Source organism: Sitophilus oryzae, unplaced genomic scaffold (assembly GCF_002938485.1).
Source record: "Sitophilus oryzae breed Bouriz unplaced genomic scaffold, Soryzae_2.0 scaffold_1018_pilon_pilon, whole genome shotgun sequence".
NCBI lineage: Eukaryota > Metazoa > Arthropoda > Insecta > Coleoptera > Curculionidae > Sitophilus > Sitophilus oryzae.
Genome location: NW_022145636.1, coordinates 919703 through 940058, shown reverse-complemented (window position 1 = coordinate 940058; position 20356 = coordinate 919703). Strand labels below are relative to the sequence as shown.

The 20356-nt window shown below is 37.9% G+C and overlaps 2 protein-coding genes across 2 annotated transcripts in view; one reads left to right on the top strand and one right to left on the bottom strand.

The window, feature by feature from the left end:
- Nucleotides 1-7554: 7554 nt before the first annotated feature.
- On the top strand, nucleotides 7555-8943 carry LOC115874428. Its single transcript, XM_030889595.1, has one exon. The coding sequence runs from the start codon at nucleotides 7555-7557 to the stop codon at nucleotides 8941-8943; it is 1389 nt and encodes a 462-aa protein (XP_030745455.1).
- Nucleotides 8944-14087: 5144 nt separating this feature from the next.
- LOC115874415 (protein TANC2) overlaps nucleotides 14088-20356 on the bottom strand; it is a 42496-nt gene continuing 36227 nt past the window's right edge. Inside the window, exon 13 of the mRNA XM_030889582.1 lies at nucleotides 14088-16736. Within this exon, the coding sequence (XP_030745442.1) occupies nucleotides 16455-16736 (282 nt within the window). The 3' untranslated portion in view covers nucleotides 14088-16454. The remainder of the gene's footprint in view (nucleotides 16737-20356) is intronic.

Below are 20356 nucleotides of genomic sequence, written 5' to 3'. Positions count from 1 at the left end.
ATTTATCAGAATCTATTCCTGTACCATAATGCATTAGAAACGCTTCAATAACATATATTTAGTCTCTATAGAGAGACAATTTAATTTGTGACTCCTTATTTTAATGACCAGACCAGTGCCTTCTATTAAAAGATCAGCCTTCGGGCGAGATTTATGACGTCACGCTAGTTAGATATAACGGATTAATAAATATGTTGTATAATACATGGAAAACATAATTATTCCTCAGATTTTTGGTTTGTATTTTAAAAATGATATAGTTTACATGAAATATACATAATATACAGTTAATAACTACCACATATATACCTATTTATAGTAATAAATACTTTGGCAAATAAACTATGAACCATACAAATGCAGCAAATGTTTTACAATGTACAAATAATGTATAGGTACATAAGATAATGGGTAAAATGTAAATATATTTTAAATTTTGGGGTTTGAAAATCGATCTAATTTAACAAAAAACATTCAATATCTACTAATAGTGATGTATTATTATTTGCATTTACAAAATTTATATGTATATTTTGCAAGTATCAATGTACGAAAAATTATATTTACAAATAATACAATATTATCTAAAAAAAGGCGTCAGCGATGGCTATGAAATGAAGATCGCTGGCATTTTATATGTAAAATTATTCTAAAATTTTTGTTTTTTTGAGGATTTTTAGGTTCGGGAAAAACGCTGATTTAAGTTTTCATTTGGGTTTTCATTATTTTTATTTGGTTTAAAAAAACGTTTCGCCTACCTATAGCCTTCATCAGTGTTGTGTCATATGAGAAAAATAGTGTCGAATATAATCCAAAAAATTACATATACAATATAATTCACACCTCATAATGCTTACTGCAATTAATAAACTAATATAAACTTATGACCACATATTTTTTAAAATTATTATTCTTAACACTAAAATTACCTCCATCATCTATGGAGTACGCAGTAAACATTATGTGTGTGGTGTGAATATTTTATATGTAATTTTTTGGATTATATTTGACACTATTTTTTTCATATGACACAACACTGATGAAGGCTATAATGTTAGCCGAAACGTTTTTTTTAAACTAAATAAAAATAATGAAAAACCAAATGAAAACTTAATCAGCGTTTTTCCCGAACCTAAATCCCAAGAAAATCAAAAAATTTAGAATATTTAGAAACAAGGTTCAAGAATATCAAATTTTCCAAGATTGTAAAATTCTAGTTAATTATTTTATGTGTACAGTTATTTAGGGAATGTCATCGATGTTCATTTCCAAGCCAACTAGATGCCGATTTTTTTCGATGATACGGTATAATTCTTACGTAAAATGTAAATAACATTAGACCAATTAAAACAAAGAAATATGAATTTCTTAGTATTTTTAGTAACACCTTTATTCTTAAAACTTAATTTTGTATTATGCAAATATACCAATTTTATTGTTATTTTATTCATATTGTATTCAGCCATCACTTAAATATATAATATTAATTTGGTATTATAAATAATCAACACTATACATTAAAAATTACTGAACAAAAATATATGTTATGCTTGACAACTTGACATACATTATATATTATCAAACAAAAACACATTCTTCTTTTAAACTGTATCAGTCTTGTCTTTTAGATTATAATACCTTCTTACGTGTTTGAATCTATCGAAGCTGAACCAACAACACTTGGAGTGGAGATTCCATAATATGAATAAAATAAACATAATTGTCCAGTTTTCATTAATACCATCATGGGAGAATATTATTTTTAAATTTATTAAAGATATTTTCAATAGAATTCTCTTGATTTATAACTCGTACCCACTTTTCTTGCTCTTCCGGACACTTGCTCTTTCCGGCACCAAAAACACACTCCACTTAAGCTTTATTGATGAATTGTTAGAGTCTTAAAAAACACACACAAAAACCACGATGAGTAAAAAATGTATGGCCACTTTTATGTTAAATCACTTACACAACGTGTAATTTTTCAATTTTTCTATTTTTTTATGCTAAACCGAGAGTGACCATATAGGTAGTAGTTTATGTCACTTAAACACCAAAATAATTAGTTTTTTGCACTACAATAATAAATAATACCAAAAATCATAGAGTTAAAACCAAAAATCAACCGACAAAATATGAAACGGAATCTAACCCAATATCTAAGTATGTACAGCTGATGAAGTAAACAAAAGTCCGCCCCCTAGGCTGATCTTTTAAAGAAGGGCAGTGACCAGACTGTTGTTCACAAGGACGTATGTCAGGAAAATATAGTCACTTGCGTATATATCGTGTCTCAAAATATGCCAGCCGCTGAATGTGAATATTTCTAAATTCGTTAATTATTCTGGGGCTTTAAATAAGAAGACTAAGGAAGGAGCATAATGCTATCCATGTATTCATGCATGGTGGGCGTAAAAGCCACCATAAAAGCTTTCTAGGGTGGGGATCCTTGACAGTTCTGTTTGACGATTCATTTGACACATTTGAATTTGATTTGAAATTTTGTGGATTTGTCAGTCTTTACGGAGCTTATTTTATGTTATTTATTATTTATTCTACTACTGATAGTTGTATAAAGGTAGTAAATCTAGATGGAAATTGTGGCAGAACTTAAATTAACAGTGACACTATCGCGATTTATCGAAAAAGACTCTAAAATAGTTGGTTGTGTAGCGTGCGGTAGATCTCGGCAAAAATTGAGTGAAATAATGGAACAACTTTTCGCTAGTAAGTGACTATATAATATACATACGTGTAGTAAACCGATCATTTATGAAATTCACTTAAATTAACTAAATTATATATTTTTCTTGCATTTTAGCTTTTATTTATTACTTGTCAAAGATTAGATGTCAAAGAATTTAGATACGTTAATTTGACTTACCTGCTTCAGTAGCGTATCGGATGTTTGTGTTAATAAATACTTATTATAACTTATCTATTTTTATTAGAATTATATATTTTTATAACAATTTTAATAACTACCAACGTTTATTCACAACGTAAAATAAAACAACAAATTATTGAGTCTACCCCCACGTCTACCCTACATCATAGTTTTACATTTTTTAAATAAAATTAGAACGACACTGATAAATCGGAATTTAAGTCGGCCATATTTGAGGCCCATCGCGGTGTACCTAAGATTTTTGATATACTCCTTCCTTAGTCTTCTTATTCAAAGTTCTGGGGACTTTAGGCTGTCTAGTAGGCAATTCTGAAATATTGGTCTATGAAAAAATGACAATTTGCGCCCTCTTTGACTGGCTGCGGAATCCAAATGATATCACACATTGAAATACGCTTTTACACCATTTTCACACTTTCTTTCCTATAAGCTGTCGAATGACACTAATTTTTTGCGATGGTAAAATTAACTGGAAGTTTTATGCCAAGGATTAAATTGGCAGTTAGTGTCATTCGATAGCTTACGAAAAGTTAAGCTAGGAATTGCAAACCATTTCGCTGAATGGTATGTCATTTGGATTCGGTAGCATGTTAAAGAAGGAAAATTGTCATTTTTCAAATGTCCGTATTTCAAGTAAATGTACGAATTAGACATAGACAAAAATAACACGATTAGACATAGACATAAAAGGTTTTATACAAAATGTATCTAGAATTCGCAAGAGAATCCAAATATAACACTGGGTGTTCCATTAAAAAAATGCTTCACATTGTGACTGGAACTTTTCTAGGCAGATTAACACAGTGTGTTCCTAATGACTATATTTTTAAGGAATATTTACATTCAAGCAAAGGGAGTTACGGTCTACACTTAAATTAAATTCATAACTTCTTTCTTATAAGATCTAATAGATAGAGTCTTTTTCCAGGTTCTTGAGTTTCCATTTAAGTTGATTTCCACTTGGGAAGCAGAACGGTTCTAGTCCAGTTAGTGGAGTGTTCGCTCCTTTTCTAGCTAGATCGTTTGCTTTTTCATTGCCTTCTATCCCTTGGTGAACGAGCACCCAGAATAGGACTTTTCTTTGCCTAATTTGTTCAGCTTCTCTAGGTATTCTCTAACCAATGTCGAATTGATGGTTACTGAGTGATCGTTTTTAGTGCTGCTTGACTATCGATAAGATGACTATTTAAAAGATCATAGCATTCCATTATATGCTATTTTAGACAAAAAGTTGTCAGATAAAAGTTGTAGATAATCACATCCTTAATCCTGTGTCCTCCGTTTTTTTCTAAAGCCTGTTATTTTTGACATATGACACAAATAGATGTTTTTTTAAATGGAAACCATAGTGGGTCATGACCATAGGTCATGACTTCATAAAAAGCGTCATTTTTTTAAGCTTTTCACCGATATAAGATATAATATGTTTTCTTCGAAAAATTACTGAGTTCTAGCCAATTATTTTCATTTTTAAACAATTTCACTTAATTAGCCATGGAAACAAGTTTAATCGTCTTTGCTCTCATAAATGTGAAGCTGTCACATCCAAACTTTGTATATTAAAATAAACAAAAATTGTAAATATGAATTTTTCAAATGAAGAAAATCGTGTAGGATTATTGGTTCAACTTTTCTTGACCATACATTTATTTTCGAAGATTTTTTAGAGAACGGTTTTTAAGACATGTTAAAAAAGTTAAATTTAGTTATAGCCAATTTTTATCTTTCTTGCCTAATTTCACTTAGATTGCATGGTATTCTTATTCTGTTATGATTTATAACTTATAAAAAGTTAGAATATATTACTAAACGGTTCTTTACAATTTACATTACACAAACTAAAACTTAAAAAAAATAATATCACTACATACACTTTAAGTTATTTTAGAAAATGTTCAAAAAATCCGCAATTATTTTGAGTTGCATTTTTTTTAAACTGAATTACTACCTGTTCTCACAGAAGGACCGGTCGACTTAATTAAACTTTTCTCGTACCACCACTTCGAGTGCCTCTCTTAATTCATAAGTTCTTTTGTAAACCTTATTGTTAGCTATACCGCATAAAAAATTCTAAAATGGATCGGTCAGGTGATCGGGGAAGCCCATACAATTAGTCCACCTCTTCCTATCCCTGCGTTTATATAATTATGATATAAATAATTTTTTACATTTCTTTCATTATGGGGGGTGGGGGGTGGTGTGTTATAATGGAAGTCATGTTGGAACCACTCTATTGATACGTGAGTATCTATACGCTTTTCTTCATTTGAAAAATTCATGTTTACAATTTTTGTTTATTTTAATTTACAAAGTTTGGATGTGACAGCTTCACATTTCTGAGAGCAACGGCGATTGAACTTGTTTCGATGACTAACCAAGTGAAATTTTTTTAAAAATGATAATAATTGGCTATATTTCTGTAATTTTTCGAAAAAAGATATAGCTTACATCACTAAAAAGCTTAAAAAATGGCGCTTTTTATGAAGTCATGGCCAACTATAATTACCATTTAAAAAAAACATATGTTTGTGTCATACGTCAAAAATGACAGGCTTTAGAAAAAAACGGAGGACACAGTCTCATTAAGGATGTGATTATCTACAACTTTTATCTGAAAACTTTTTGTCTAAAATAGCTTATAATGGAATTACGGACAATTTTTAAAATAGCCGAAATTTGTTTTTTTTAAATATCTAGTAAACAATGAACTTTTTCAAAAATCTGAAAGGAGCATATTTATGACCCCACAAAACTGCAATTCTTTCCCCATTTAACCGACTCTCTATCTCCAGTAGTTTCCGAGATACCCATAGAGAACATCGTAGGAAACTCACCCTGTATATACCACCAAACTTTATTTATCTACTCACTCGGTAATTACCCAACGCCCCCCACTGATTTTTTTTTCAGTAATAAGAGGGCGCCCTCTGCCGCAAACACTGCGGCCTGTGAGACCTATTGTGTTTGTCCTCTTTTTATGTCTGCACCCATTCTCCTATTCCTGTATCCTGCACCAACTTATGCAGATCCTTGATAAGATGGGAGCATAGTTCCTCCAGTTCTAGCTTTGCTTTCCCAAATAAAAAGTGTCGCTTGCGATCCAGAGCCTCGCCGTGACATATTATGTGCTCCGCTGTTTAAGGATCTTTATCGCAGAGTTTGCAGCAAAGACTTCCTCGATACAGGTTGAGCTTGTTCAGGTAACACTTGGCAGCTATATGTCCTGTCAAAAGACCTGTTGTAATCCGCACTTTATTTATGCTAAGAATTAGCAGTTCCTTTGTGGTTTTATAACTATAGGTCCTCGGTAGCTATCTGTTTCTTCAGTGGACATTATACTTTTACCTGATCCAGAGTTTTACTTCACTACGGGCCATACACTTGGGTATTCCCAGTACGGTCAAACCAACCAATATAGGATGCCGATGATCCTTGCCTAGAGCTCATAACCTAATAAAAAAAACTAGAGCAAATAACTTAATTCTATTCCTTCGTGTCAGAGCTCCCAGTTCACTCAGACATTCCCAGACGAGTCTCGACGATATTTTGGGCTCATAAACGCCCCAAAGTGCCGCCTGACTGTCTGAGCATATTGTTGCGGACCGGTGTGGACTCGACCTAACCTGACTATATGTTCCGCCAAGGTTCCGCCCTCAGATGACCTTAACATCGCATTAAAGAATAGACACCGTAATGATTCATTCGTTCGAGAAGAATCGAGACCCACTAGAATGGACTAGTACATACGAGAACATTCGAAAACCTTCTCTATGCACCTAACGATCTATGGACTATTCTAGATTTCTTTTGCTGTAGGTATAAAAGCCGGCGGCAGTGGCCTAGAGAGGGCAGTTATAAATATACAGTTGACGCGCTAAAATTCAAAATAAATTCTTAGTTATAAATCGTTTGTAAATAGTTCTATAAGTCTTTTATCGTTATTGTTTTTGTTAATTAGTGTTAAATAAATAGTGTTTAAATAAATTGTGACTTTCTATCCACACGGAACCGACGAAAAACGTAACAATATATTGATAAGCTTACATGAGTAAGCTCTTTTGTTCTTTTCTATTGCACATTGTAGAATGGCGAAGATTTCTGCCTGGAATACTGTTAAGCCCTGTTAATCTGCCCAAGAAAAAGAATAAGCTTGCCTTGGTCTTTCCCCAAATATTCCAGTTCCTGTTCTTTTAGCGGTTTTTGACCCCTCTGTATACCAGGTTCTTCCCCTACGAGATGCGAGACCTTGACGTTGGTGGGGAAGCTCCCGGCCAGGGCACCGGAGGGGACCCCTCTTGCGCTCTGGTTAGGTCTAAGGAGCATCTCAATGTCTTGTCCCTGGCTGTAGTGTCGTGGCCAGGGAACTGCATCAAGACATAAAAACGATGCCGGACGGGACCTCCTTCGGGACTTAACGTCCGTCATACCGTAAGTCTCTCTTAGGAGAGACATGGGGGCTTTGGCTTTACTGTCTGAGCCGCGTGGATGAGGTACCACTATAAAAACCTCCCCAAATCCTACGGTATAGTGCGCGCCAAAGGGATGGATGGTCGGGGGGAAACCCGACCACTAGCGACTAACCTGGGATACCGGGCGACCTCCCAGCTCATAAATGCCTAGTCACGGTATTGCGGGGCTCTGCCGTGATGGTCGTTTCTTTCCCCTGCTACTCGTGGGATCATTATATGGACCAAGAAAGCAAAAAACCCAATGACGAGGATGGATCAAACCGTCCCGATCCTTCTCCTAAGGAGGAGGAAACTAAGGAGCGTGGGACTATTCCTACCCCAAACAACTCACCTCAGCCGGATCAGGAAACAGAGGGGCCCAGATCCCCCTCGCCTGAGAAGGCAGAAGGTGAACCTCCTTTCGGGGTCTCCAAGCAATTGGAGAAATTATCCCTGGAAAAGAAAAGGTTTGCAGGGGCGACAAGAAAGCTCCTCTCAAGACTTCTCAAGGGCGGAATGCCCTATGAGACCGCTCTGCAGACGATTCTGCAGCGACAAGCGGAGAAACAAAGGGCACAGATAAGTGGGGGTACCTCTTCCGGGAAGAGACAAATCAACCCGGAGGAGAATAAACCTCACACTGGTGCTCCTAATGCTAGCAAGCGCATCCGCTCGGATGCAAGCACGCCTGAACAGAGCGCTAAGAAGCCTTGTAGGGAGGGCGCAAGAAGCTACGTGGAAGCCGCTGGGGAAATAAGGGTTGGAGTAATCCGACCTAACCACCCAGAGAACAGCCTATCCACCGAGCAACTCTTGTTGTTGAAACGTGCCATTATGAAGGCCGTGGACGCAAGCACAGAGGAAGGACTACAGGTACGCTTCCAAGGCTGCTCGATTCGGCCTGGATGGCTGCTTGTAATCTGTGCCGACGAGACCAGCGCTGCGTGGTTAGAAAGGATGGTCAACGACCTTTCGCCATGGCAGGGCATGGAACTCAGGGCAGTAAGGGGGCGGGATATACCCAAGCCTCATGTCTGTACGGCCTACATTCCCGATGATGAGCCTGGAGAACGGCTCAGAGGGGATGTTGTGCTGAACAGACTTAGAAGAATGAATCTTAGCCTGCTAACTCAGGAGTGGAGAATCCTCCACCAGAGTGATGCAGGGCCGGGACAAACCTGGACCTTTGCGGTTGATGAGAGATCCATGGATCTCCTTCGCCGCAACGGATTCAGGGCCTACTTTGGGTTTGGGCAGATTACCTTCCGACCCAGAGATAAGGAAAATGAAACCAATACGGAGCAGACCAGGGCGTCAGTCTCGGGAGATGGTGGGGACCATCCTACAGCCTCTCGGGTGACGACTGACGCCACGAGGTCTGGCAACACCCAGAGGGAGAGAGCTGGAGGCAAAGTAGTGGCACGGAAAAACCCGGCCATGAAAGGGTCTAAAGCTAAACCCTCTGGAGCCTCGGGGAAGCCTGGCAACTCGAGTGGGAACAAACCCACCCGGAAAGGCAGGCGGAACGAATGTAGGTTTCCCACCAAAAGGGGACGTAGACCCCCTGACGGTGGGAGCAAAACCTAAATTTGACTACTGCAGGGATGGCTGCAGCAGTCAAATGTATACAAATTAACCTGCAACATGCCAAGGCCGCCTCTAACGTCCTTGGCAGAAGGTTCAAGAAGGAGGACGTGCATCTCGCCTTCATTCAAGAACCCTGGGTTAACTCAGGCCGCGTATGTGGCCTTGGGGACGCAGAGGGTAGGCTAATTACCGCCCCTGGAGTAACCAGACCTAGGGCATGCATTTTAGAAAAAAGAGCGTGCACTCTTTTAACCTTTATAGGTTCTGCTGTCAGGATGTGGTGGCGGTACATATCAAGATCCGAGCGGGGAGGAGCGGTGGAGGAGTGGAGTTCATTGCCTGCTCAGCATATTTCCCGGGAGACAAGACAGCGGATTTACCTCCTCCAAAGTAAGTGAGAGAACTAATCTCCTTCTGCAAGAGGAAAAACCTACAGCTGGTGATAGGATGCGACGCCAACGGCGACAACGAGGCATGGGGAAGCACGGACACCAACTTCAGAGGTGAGTTAATTCTTAATTACTTAATAGGTGAAGGGTTAGTAGTTAATAACATAGGCTCCGAACCAACCTTTGTTACTTGTAACAGGAAAGAGGTTTTAGACATTACGGTCAGCTCTAATTATTTGATCAACAGGATATCCAATTGGAGGGTATCATCTGAGCCATCGTGCTCGGATCACAGACACATAAAGTTTGAAATAAGCGTAGGTGAAAGAACTCTCCTGCAATATAGGGATCCTAAGTGCACGGATTTGGAGGATACAACCGCTCACTCGTGCATCTGCTGGAACCCACAATTGCAAAAGTGAGAGATCGCGACGAGATCGAGATTGCAGCGGAGCAACTGCGATGTGCAATTATAACGGCTTATAGTGAAAACTGTCCACTTAAAACAAAGAAGGATAATAGGAAGTCCTCTTGGTGGAACAACAAACTGGACAAAAGAAGAAAAGAAGTGCGGCAGCTTTTTAACCGCGCTAAAGTGTCAGGTAACTGGGAAACTTATCGTGCGACGTTGGCGGAGTACAATAAGGAAATAAGACGGGCGAAGAGAGAGTCCTGGAGAAGGTTCTGTGGGAGTCTGGTCGATCTACCTCAAAGCACCAGAATTCACAAGATTCTCTCAAAAGAACCAGTGAATGAGCTAGGGACGATACAGCGCCCCGACGGTAATTTCACAGAGTCCAGGAAAGAAACGCTACAGATTTTGGCCCAAAAACACTTCCCAGGCTGCTTGATACTAGGTGATGAAGAGCTACCCCCCCCGATACTCATGCGTCGTAAAAACCGGCCCAAAAAAGAGGATTGGGAGATAGCGAAGAAAGTAATCACCTATAGGGAGACTAAAGGGGCGATCGAAAGTTTCGACCCATTCAAATCCCCAGGAGAGGACGGAGTGTTTCCGGCCTTATTGCAGAAGGCTGAGAACATTATCGTCCCTCGCTTATTAAGAATTTTTAGGGCAAGTCTGGCATGGTCACACCTGCCAGCTGACTGGACGAGAGCAAAGGTGGTATACATACCGAAAGTGGGGAAACAAAACCTACAACCTGGCTCATATCGACCAATAAGCCTTACATCATTTCTGCTGAAGACTCTGGAGAAGATATTGGATGGACACATTAGGGGGAGGATTCTTACGTCTAATCCCCTGAATGTCCGACAATATGCTTATCAACAGGGAAAATCAACAGAACTGGCCCTCAACAATTTGGTAGGGGAAATTAAGAGTACCTTTGATCGCAAAGAAATTGCGGTAGGGATATTCCTAGATATTGAGGGAGCATTCAACAATGTCACCCCTCAATCGCTCCTAGGCGCTGTGAAAGCACGAGGAGTCGAAGCTACCATAACTGAATGGATTGAGCAAATGCTCAAAAATCGAGTAGCAACGACCTCGCTCAGTGGTGAGTCCGTTAGGTTTGTTCCGGGCAGGGGATGCCCGCAAGGAGGAGTTCTCTCTCCTCTTCTGTGGACCCTGTTAGCGGACGACCTGATGGCAATCATCGATGCATACGAGGTTGAAGCACAGGCATATGCGGACGACCTGGTGATCCTAGTAAAAGGACACAAAGAGGAGGACATCTCCTCAAAAATACAGGAAATCCTAGATGCAATTCACGGCTGGTGCACACTGGAACAATTAAGTGTAAACCCACAGAAAACCGTGATCATACCATTCACCAGAAGAAGGAAAACAGACAAACTGAAACCGCCCATTCTTCTTGGTGAGACAATTCCGTTTGCGGAGGAAGTTAAGTATCTGGGATTAAACCTGGACAAAAAACTTAGCTGGACCTCTCATCTGGAAAAAACATCAAAAAAGGCTTGCTATGCTCTATGGGCATGCCGCCGAATTTGTGGTAGAAACTGGGGATTAAACCCCAAAAATATGTACTGGCTATACGTGACGGCCATCAGACCTATTATCACGTATGGTGCAGTTGCCTGGTGGCAGAAAGCCAACCAAATAACGGCAAAGAATAAATTGTCGAAATTACAACGACAAGCATGCTTAGCGGTGACTGGTGCCTTCCATTCCACGCCGTCAAAAGCTATGGAAACCCTATTCGATCTACCTCCTCTTCAAATTCTTTTGGAAAGAGAGGCGAGATGGGCTACATATAGGTTTCTAAATATAGCACGAGGAAGCCAAGGAACAATTATGTTCATACAAAACCGGCTAGTAGAAGAACTACAGTCGGATGAGATTATGGGAATGATCTCGGATCTTACACCACCAGTCCAACTCTTGGCACGCACCTACAACGTCCTGTTTCCGAACAGGGACGAGTGGGATAAGCCGGGAAACGGCTTATTACGTGCGGAAATGTGTTGGTACACGGACGGATCCAAAAACGAAAAAGGATCTGGCGCAGGAATTTACTGCAGCAGTCCAAAGACTGAGATCTACCACAGTCTTGGAAAACACACCACGATCTTCCAAGCTGAGCTATATGCTATTGAAACCTGTGTGCAACTGCTGGTAGAACAGCAATACACCGGGAAAACAATATGCATATTTTCGGATAGTCAAGCTGCGCTGAAAGCACTTGAGGCAACAAAAAGCACGTCTATGACGATTCTTCATTGTAAGAAACTATTCAATATACTGGGAGATAGGAACAAAGTGTTATGGATACCGGGACATGTCGGCCTAGAGGGAAATGAACGTGCTGATTCCCTCGCCAAAATTGGTGCAGGCTCGCCATTCGTGGGCCCAGAACCGGCACTTAGCGTTCCCAAAAATCTCGCAAGAGACAGGCTCTGTGAATGGGTTAGTGAGACATTCCGAGACTGGAATGACAGTCCCGAATGGAGCATGCCAAGAAAATCCTAGCAGGGCCATCCAAACATAGAACAGGAGAACTCCTAAAGGCCGGTAGGAATGGAACGCGTGTGCTCACTGCAGTGTACACGGGCCACTGTCGGCTGAGATCTCACCTACAGAGGACGGGACTGGTGGAAGACGCCGAATGCCGACTCTGTATGGAAGATGATGAAACAATGAAGCACGTTAGGTGTACCTGCCCCGCTGGGAGCAGGACCAGGTTTGAGATGTTTGGCAAACCCATGCTAGACCTATCAAACCTAGGAGACATATCGCCCTCAGACATAACGGCCTATATTAAGAGGCTGGGTCTTGAGGATGAACTTTGACGCTCTTGTAAATTAGAGCTTGTAGAAACTGAGCCACAATAGGCCCTCGCGGCCTCAGTGGAGGGTCCCCTATGGGACCCACTCTTAGTCAAATACAAAAAATACCAGGTTAGTCCGTCCAGAAGGAATGTTGTATCTGCCCACATTCCTCGATCCATTTTATTAACCTCGAATGGTTTGTGGTAGCGAATGGTTTGTCATAGTGTCGCGATCTAGCTTAGGGATTGTTCGCTAGGATCGCTTAGACCAAGATCTCTCTTTCAATCAAAACAACAATTAGAAAAATATACATTTATTGTGCAAAAATATACAATAGTTTAAATTGAAGAACAATTCTTGGAAATGCCAAGACTTACAGAGTATGCTGAGATTATTCTTTCATTGAGATAGTTAAACATCTTCCCTGGCTGAGACTGGCTGTCTGCTGACTTCTCAACTAACTCACTAACTATCTGACTAACTGGTTGACTGGCTACTGATAACTCACTGTCAACTAACTAACCATTTGACTATCAACTTACTATGAACTGACTAACCCTTTGACTAACTTCGCTCTCTTCGGCATACTCTTTTTATATTCTTCTATTACTACGTCGTCAAAATAGTTTACAATCTAATTACGCTAATCCGGCTATGACCATGAGGAAATCGACTTGACAATAGTGGTCATTTGGTCCGATCTCATTTGGCGTAGAGGTGCCCTGATAGAATCCCATCTTTAAGTGTCCTGTTTCTGCCCTATTCCTTAGATACAACACACTTTGTTGTCATTATGTGTGTTCACTATGTGAAGAGGTGGAAGGTCGCCTCCATTGATGCAGTGAGCGTTGATTTTTCATCGCCCCCGTTATGCTCAGACAAGCAAGTCTTTGCACCTTTCTGAGGCTGAGCATTGTTGTTCGTTGCGTTACCTTAGGCCACCATACCAAGAATGCATATGTTACTGAAGGCCTTACTATCTCAGTGTACAGCCCGTGCACCATTTGTTCTCTGAGGCCCCAGATTTTTCCTTGAAGTCGTCTGACTACCACAAGTGTAGTAACCACCCTCTTTGTGACAGTTTCCAAATGTCGGTTCCGGGCGCGGTTCCAGGTCAGTTTGGTGTTCTTAAGATACTTGACCTTCCACGAGAGAGGAATCTCTTAACTGCAGGGTCTTAGAGATCCTAGTTCCTCCAAAATTCTTCGCTTGGTGAAGGGGATTATTACGGGGACTAATATTTAGTACCTCCCGTGTGGGGAGGGGGGGACTTTTGAGCATGCAGTCTATTCACCTGCAGCAGGTCTCCTTTAATGCTGATTCTATTGATAGTCCTCCTGTATAGGCATTCTGGTTTTGGTTAGCATCCATCTCTTCCTGTCTTTTTAGTTTATTTGATTTTTAGTTTACCCAAATTGTGTTTTGTTTTATATGAGCTAATGCTTATTTAAGGACAACGGATTTATTATTATTAAGGAACCATATGAAATAAAACTAAGATTATTTTATACTGTTTATTCATTTTAATTCCTTCTATAGCGCTTAAAGCTTTTACAAAGTTCAATAATAAATATTTACTTAAAAACTCACACAGTCAAACTGCCGAAACGAAAAATAAATTAAAAATACTGTCCCAGACAAAATTTCACATTCATTGCTTGGCAAGAAAAGATCCTAAACAAAAATATAAATTAAAAAAATAATAATAAATAGAATGATACAAATAATTCAATTTTTTACCACTTGCTAGAGAAACATATAAGTCAAATCTAAATTTACTACAAAATATATCAATCGTATATAAATATTATTACGAGGAATAATAAATATTCTTTATTTCGGTTAATTTTTTATTTATTAGGTTTAATTTTTTGACCCGTGTATATTATACAGCTACCTACAAATATTAACAATTAAAAATAATTATAAAATATATACGTTTATTTTTCTATTTTATTTGAGAGCATAGTTTAGTCTAATATATTAAATAAAATAACACAAAAAAATTGCAATAGCGGGACGGCTGTATCCCGAGGAATGACGAAATAAAAACACAAACAAAATAACAACATATATAAATTAAGGAGTAATTTTAAAAACAACTAGAGCTATTTACACGGTAATGATTTTCGTTCTTCTAATTTAGGGTTACTTATATTCACAAAATAGAGTTATCAATTAGTTAGAGTTATCAATTCTTAGTCAGTCTTTTTCTTTTCATTATAACGCACTTCGTAAGGCACTAAACGTTGGATAATTATCAAAACACTGTATATTTTTCCAAATAATTTCTATAGATTGGTTTAGTACAATTTTTCTATTTTTCTTTAGTTTTATCTAATATAAAGAGGCATATGATCATATACATTGTAAGTATTTTTATTTCATAGCTACGAAGTACTTTTTAGTCAGAAATAAACATTTTATTTATCATGTTTAAGATTTACATAAGATATTTTATAGAAATGCAGATTTGCTTAAAGATGAGTTAAAACACATATCACGTTTATGTTAGATAAAACTATGAGATCCGAATAATAGAAGAAATTTGTTGTCTCTATAAAAAAGTTTACAATTCATCAGTATAGTACAAGCCCGCATCAACTTAGATGTTTTCTTAACATCTTTTTTAGCAAATTTCTGCTTAAAAAATAACACCACACTTTACATATCTCTTGTAAAATTAAGTATTTAATAACATTTGACATACGCGTTTTACATATATTTTAAATTTCTCGGAAAATATTCATCGTTGTAAACAGAGAATGTAATTTTTACTAAGAATTAAGAGAGTATAGATAAGAGCTAAAATTTAGTGATTGAAGAAATAAGAAGATGCGCAACCTTAGAGGCAATTTCGTGGCACAAAACCTGTCCGAGGTGTAGCTGGCGTTACGGTCAGCCTGTCCGAGATTTAGTTTAGCTTTGCGCCGCTGCGCACTGATAGTCGTTTACAGTGCAACGGATAAAGAATACTATACCATAGTTCTGCTTTCAGTCGACAGAGTAAGTGGTGGCCGGAGACAGTGTTGCCAGAACTACTGATAAATCCGTAGATTTACGGATTTTGGGTACATTACGTTAATAATACGGATTTCCTATTATTAAACAATTTAATATAATATTATATGATTAAACAAAGACCGGCGTCAATATTATGGCAAATATAAATAATTGTCATTCCAAGCCAACTAAAAGACTTTTTCCGATCATATGACATATTCAGCACCTACAAAAGAATTATTATTTTTGTTGTTTATTCTATGTTTAACACGAATACATTTTCAATATATAGACAGGGATTTTTCATCCAAAAATTATTTTCATCAAACGTATTACAGACATTACACATTTTAATATGGCAACAATGTTCGACATCGTTTTCGACATCCCTTCACTGACCGAATTAGAGAAAATGAGTGTTTTACGCGTTGACCGCAGAACGATTGGTGTCTCCACCGTACAGCACTTGAGACGTAAGGGGAAATCAAATCAGGCTTGTCACGAATTCACCCATTAGGTTGCGTATCTTCCCATTTCTTTCAATCAACGATATTATTAAAAAACTTACGGAAATAGTATACATTTTGTAATAAAATATTGATTTTCAACTTTTATTTTTATGAATAGAACAGACACGTACTTGAAAAGTATTAATGTTATAGTAATAGAGACATTATAATAACTTATTAAACGTAAAGATAATAAAGTCCAAATTATCTTTCTGGACTATTCTTGTTTTCAAATTTGAAAGATTACATGACGTTATTTTTTAACCAGAAATTTATACAGTATATAAAAATATTCATTTGATGTTCAACTTATGTGCAATATTATAAATTTATACTGTAGTTTTGTGCTACTAAATAATCACTGATGTAAAGTATCCACAGACACAGCAAAATTCCTATGAGCTGCCATTCTGTTGCCAGGCGATAGCTTGTTGACGATCTCTTCTTGCAGATAAGCTAACACTCGTCTAACTTCGGTGTTTTGCGCCGGAGCGTATTTCTGAGCTTCGTGCGCATCCCTTAGTGCGCATTCGTATTCGCCTAAATCTAGGCGGGCCTTTGACAAGGCGTAGTGAGCTTCGTACGATTCGGGTTTCATCGCTAGGGCTTCGTTAGCTAATTCGATTGCTTCTTCGGGTTCCTGGAAGAAAAACATAAAAATTGTATATAAAAAACACCAATTGATTTTTATTGAATAAATGTGTAGCATAAAATAAATGTGTATACAATGTAGAATGTAGAATGAGTAAGAGGGGGGGGGGGGTGTTAATCACTGCGACTTTAAAGATCTATTGTATCTTTGAGTCATCACACAGTCTATAACCCATCATACCTCTGTTGTAGAGGGGACAGGGAATTTCCCATCCTCCTCTGACAACAGTTCTTCCTCCGAGGGTACACACCCTTCCACGGTTGGATTTTTGCTCTCTGTGCCGCTCTTCACAGACGAGGAGCTTGCCTCCGGCTGAGAAACCCGTGAGGTTGAGGCTGTAGGATGAGGCTGGAGCATCTGTCTCCATTTTCCCCACCTCTTTAAGTTGGTCTCTCTTTAGACCTGATACCGGTGTTGTCCGGTATCTATAATAGAGGATGTCCCTCTTTCTCTATTGCCTCCTTGGATTTGAGGTCAATTCTTATTGTGAGGACCTGACCATGACCCTCCTCCCTCATGTGCATACAATATTTAAGGAAAAAGGTTAAAAAGGTTAAGGAAGTGTGACATAATAAGACAGGAAAGAACAAACCGGTAAGTTGCAGGAAGTCAAGCAGCGCCAAAGCCACTCGGTTACACCGAAGTCCACGGTACCACGGCATTCATAGGCCCACAACCCTTCTGTAGCATTGCAAAAAATGACACGAAAAAGATTGATGGCCAGCGAATCTCTAGAATGGTGGAGACATTGACCAGGGCAGAGATAAACAAAAAAGTTCATAGTACAACATTCGCCAAAATTATTAAGCGAAGACAGAACGACAATCAAAGGTGTAGTGGGTCTACTAACAGGGCATTGCAAGGTGAATAGACATCTAAAGCTAATGGGATTGATGGACGAAGCCATATACAGGTTCTGTCAATCTGCAGAAGAAACGACAAAACACATTTTATGTCGGTGCGATACGTATGTACATTTGCTTGTACGGTTCTTAGTGCTAGGCAATGATAGGCGATTGACACTATTGACAGACATTAACCCTATTATGCAGGGTTTAGTCTCCAAGTTACTAGACTTTTTGAAAAGGATAGAGAGAATGTGACCTAAGGATCAGAAGGGGAACACAATAGATCTGGAAAGGTTGCAGTAGACCAGGCCGATAGCCAGCTTGAATCTAATCTAACGATTATGGAATGTCGCTTTATAGGTAAGCAACAAGATTAATAACATAAATATTAGTCGGAGGTTATCTCGTATAACATGATTTTTTGATTGGTAGAATTATTACGACAGTATAGGAGACAAACAGCTGTGGTGGAAGTCTTCGACTTTGCGTGATATTTATTAATAAAATAGTTAAGAAAATGATTCGAAATCTTGAAGTACCGCATAAAGCTGAGCGCAAATAAATTTAAGGTAAAAATATGACACAATAATAATACAAATCGGTATGAGAAGTTGAAAATACAAAAAATAATAAAAAAAGAAAGCCAATATGCACAGGGTAAAATAATAAATATATATATATATATATATATATATATATATATATATATATATATATATATATAAATAGATTATAAAAAATAATAAATATCAGTGGAAGGAAAACTGCTAAACGTGAAGGATTAGGTAAAATTTGTACAAGAAGGTATAGGCTTGGTGCATTTTAGTAGAGTTTAAAAATTCTAAACGCAGCCCTCGATACGGTCGAAATCAAGTAGTAAAAATTAAGGGAAAAGAACCCGAACTGGGCGACGTAAAATAATAATTTTAGAAGATATTCATAAAACATTTAATCACTAGTTGATTAAAAAAGTATACCCTTAATATGGCAAATTATATTTTATCCTCTTGTCTATTAAATTTTTTGATTATGCAACGAGCACTTTGTTTAGTCACTTGTTTCGTTGAACTGTTCGAATCCATTTTTGCATTTGATCAAATCGGTGTGAGAAACTATGAAGCTATAAAATGTTACCGTTGAGGGTTGGAACCTTTGGTGTTACACAGCAAAATAAAAACACCAAATCACCACAATACACCAAAACACTTTTACTTTTACACTGGACGCGCGTTTCGCTAACCATGTTAGCATCATCAGCAGATGATTATAAACTAAAGTACAATCTACAAGTTGAGCGTTTATATACTCGCCCAGTGGGCACCGAGTAGGCGTGGCAAAATCTAGCCAACCGAGTCAGAACCCACTGAGCGTAACAGTTAGATTTCCGCCACTAGAGTAGTAGGAACAAAGAACTTGAAGGAATTGGACCGTTGTCTCTGTTCGTACTATCTTTACATTTATTAATTCTGATGCTTTCTAGTTGCCTGTAATTTGAGACTTGTTTAATTAATTTTAAATTATTAAGATCTATACAATGTTCTTTATCAACAATATGTTCGGCAACGCAAGATTTATCCGGTCTACCATATCTTATCTGAGCCAAATGTTCTTTAAATCTAGTTAATATTGATCTTCTAGTTTGCCCAACATATTTCTGATTACAATCTTTACAAGAAATTTCATAAATACCCGACCTTTCCAGTGGAGGTGTTTTATCCTTTGGATTACCTAATAATTGTTGTAATTTATTATTAGCACTATACACAAGTTTATAATTGACATTCTTAAAAATTCCTTTTAGACCACGGGATAACTCTCTATCAAACGGTTTCGAAAAATATATAGACGTATCTTTCTCCACTTGAAAAGTCGAATTTTCAGAAATCATTAACCTATAACGTTTTCTAATTAATTTATCTAAACCTAGCCTAACGTTTTCTAATTAATTTATCAACTAGTGAAGGAGAATATCCATTACACTCAGCTACATTCCTAATATAATCTCTTTCTATTTCATATCTTTCGTTGGAAAGTGGGAAACTAAGTAATCTATGAACTAAGAAATTTAAACTCGCCATTTTATGTTCAACACTATGATGTGATTCATTAGGAATATATCTGCGTGTGGTCGTATTTTTCCTATAGATATCAGATTTTTCCTTTAGAAATCTAACTGTTACGCTCAGTGGGTTCTGACATGGTTGGCTAGATTTTGCCACATGTACTTTAGTTTATAATCATCTGCTGATGATGCTAACATGGTTAGCGAAACGCGCGTCCAGTGTAAAAGTAAAAGTGTTTTAGTGTATTGTGGTGATTATTGTGTTTATTTTGCTATAAAATGTTGTTTCAGGAGGGTTGAATATCCGGGAAAGTTGAGTTATTGAATGTTATTGCACCGAACAACGCCCTAATTACGCTCTCCTTTACGCGTTTACATTTTCTCGGCAATTTTATTAACATTTGAAATTGTCACAACACGACGCCTAGTTGGGATTCTTTTTCACTTATTTTTTACTAATCGAAACAGCATCAGCATCACACAAACCTTGTACCTGAGTGTTTTATAGTTTCAATAACTGCAGTAGCAACAAATTAAAGTACTTAAATATTATGACAAGGCCACGATTTCAATATTATTTGCACGGAGTGAAATACATATAGTGGAAATTTCAGATTTCTCCCGTATACAGCGCTGCGGTCGGAAATTTTGAGATCAACTAAAATGAACCAAGCCTATAATCTACAGACACATAATAA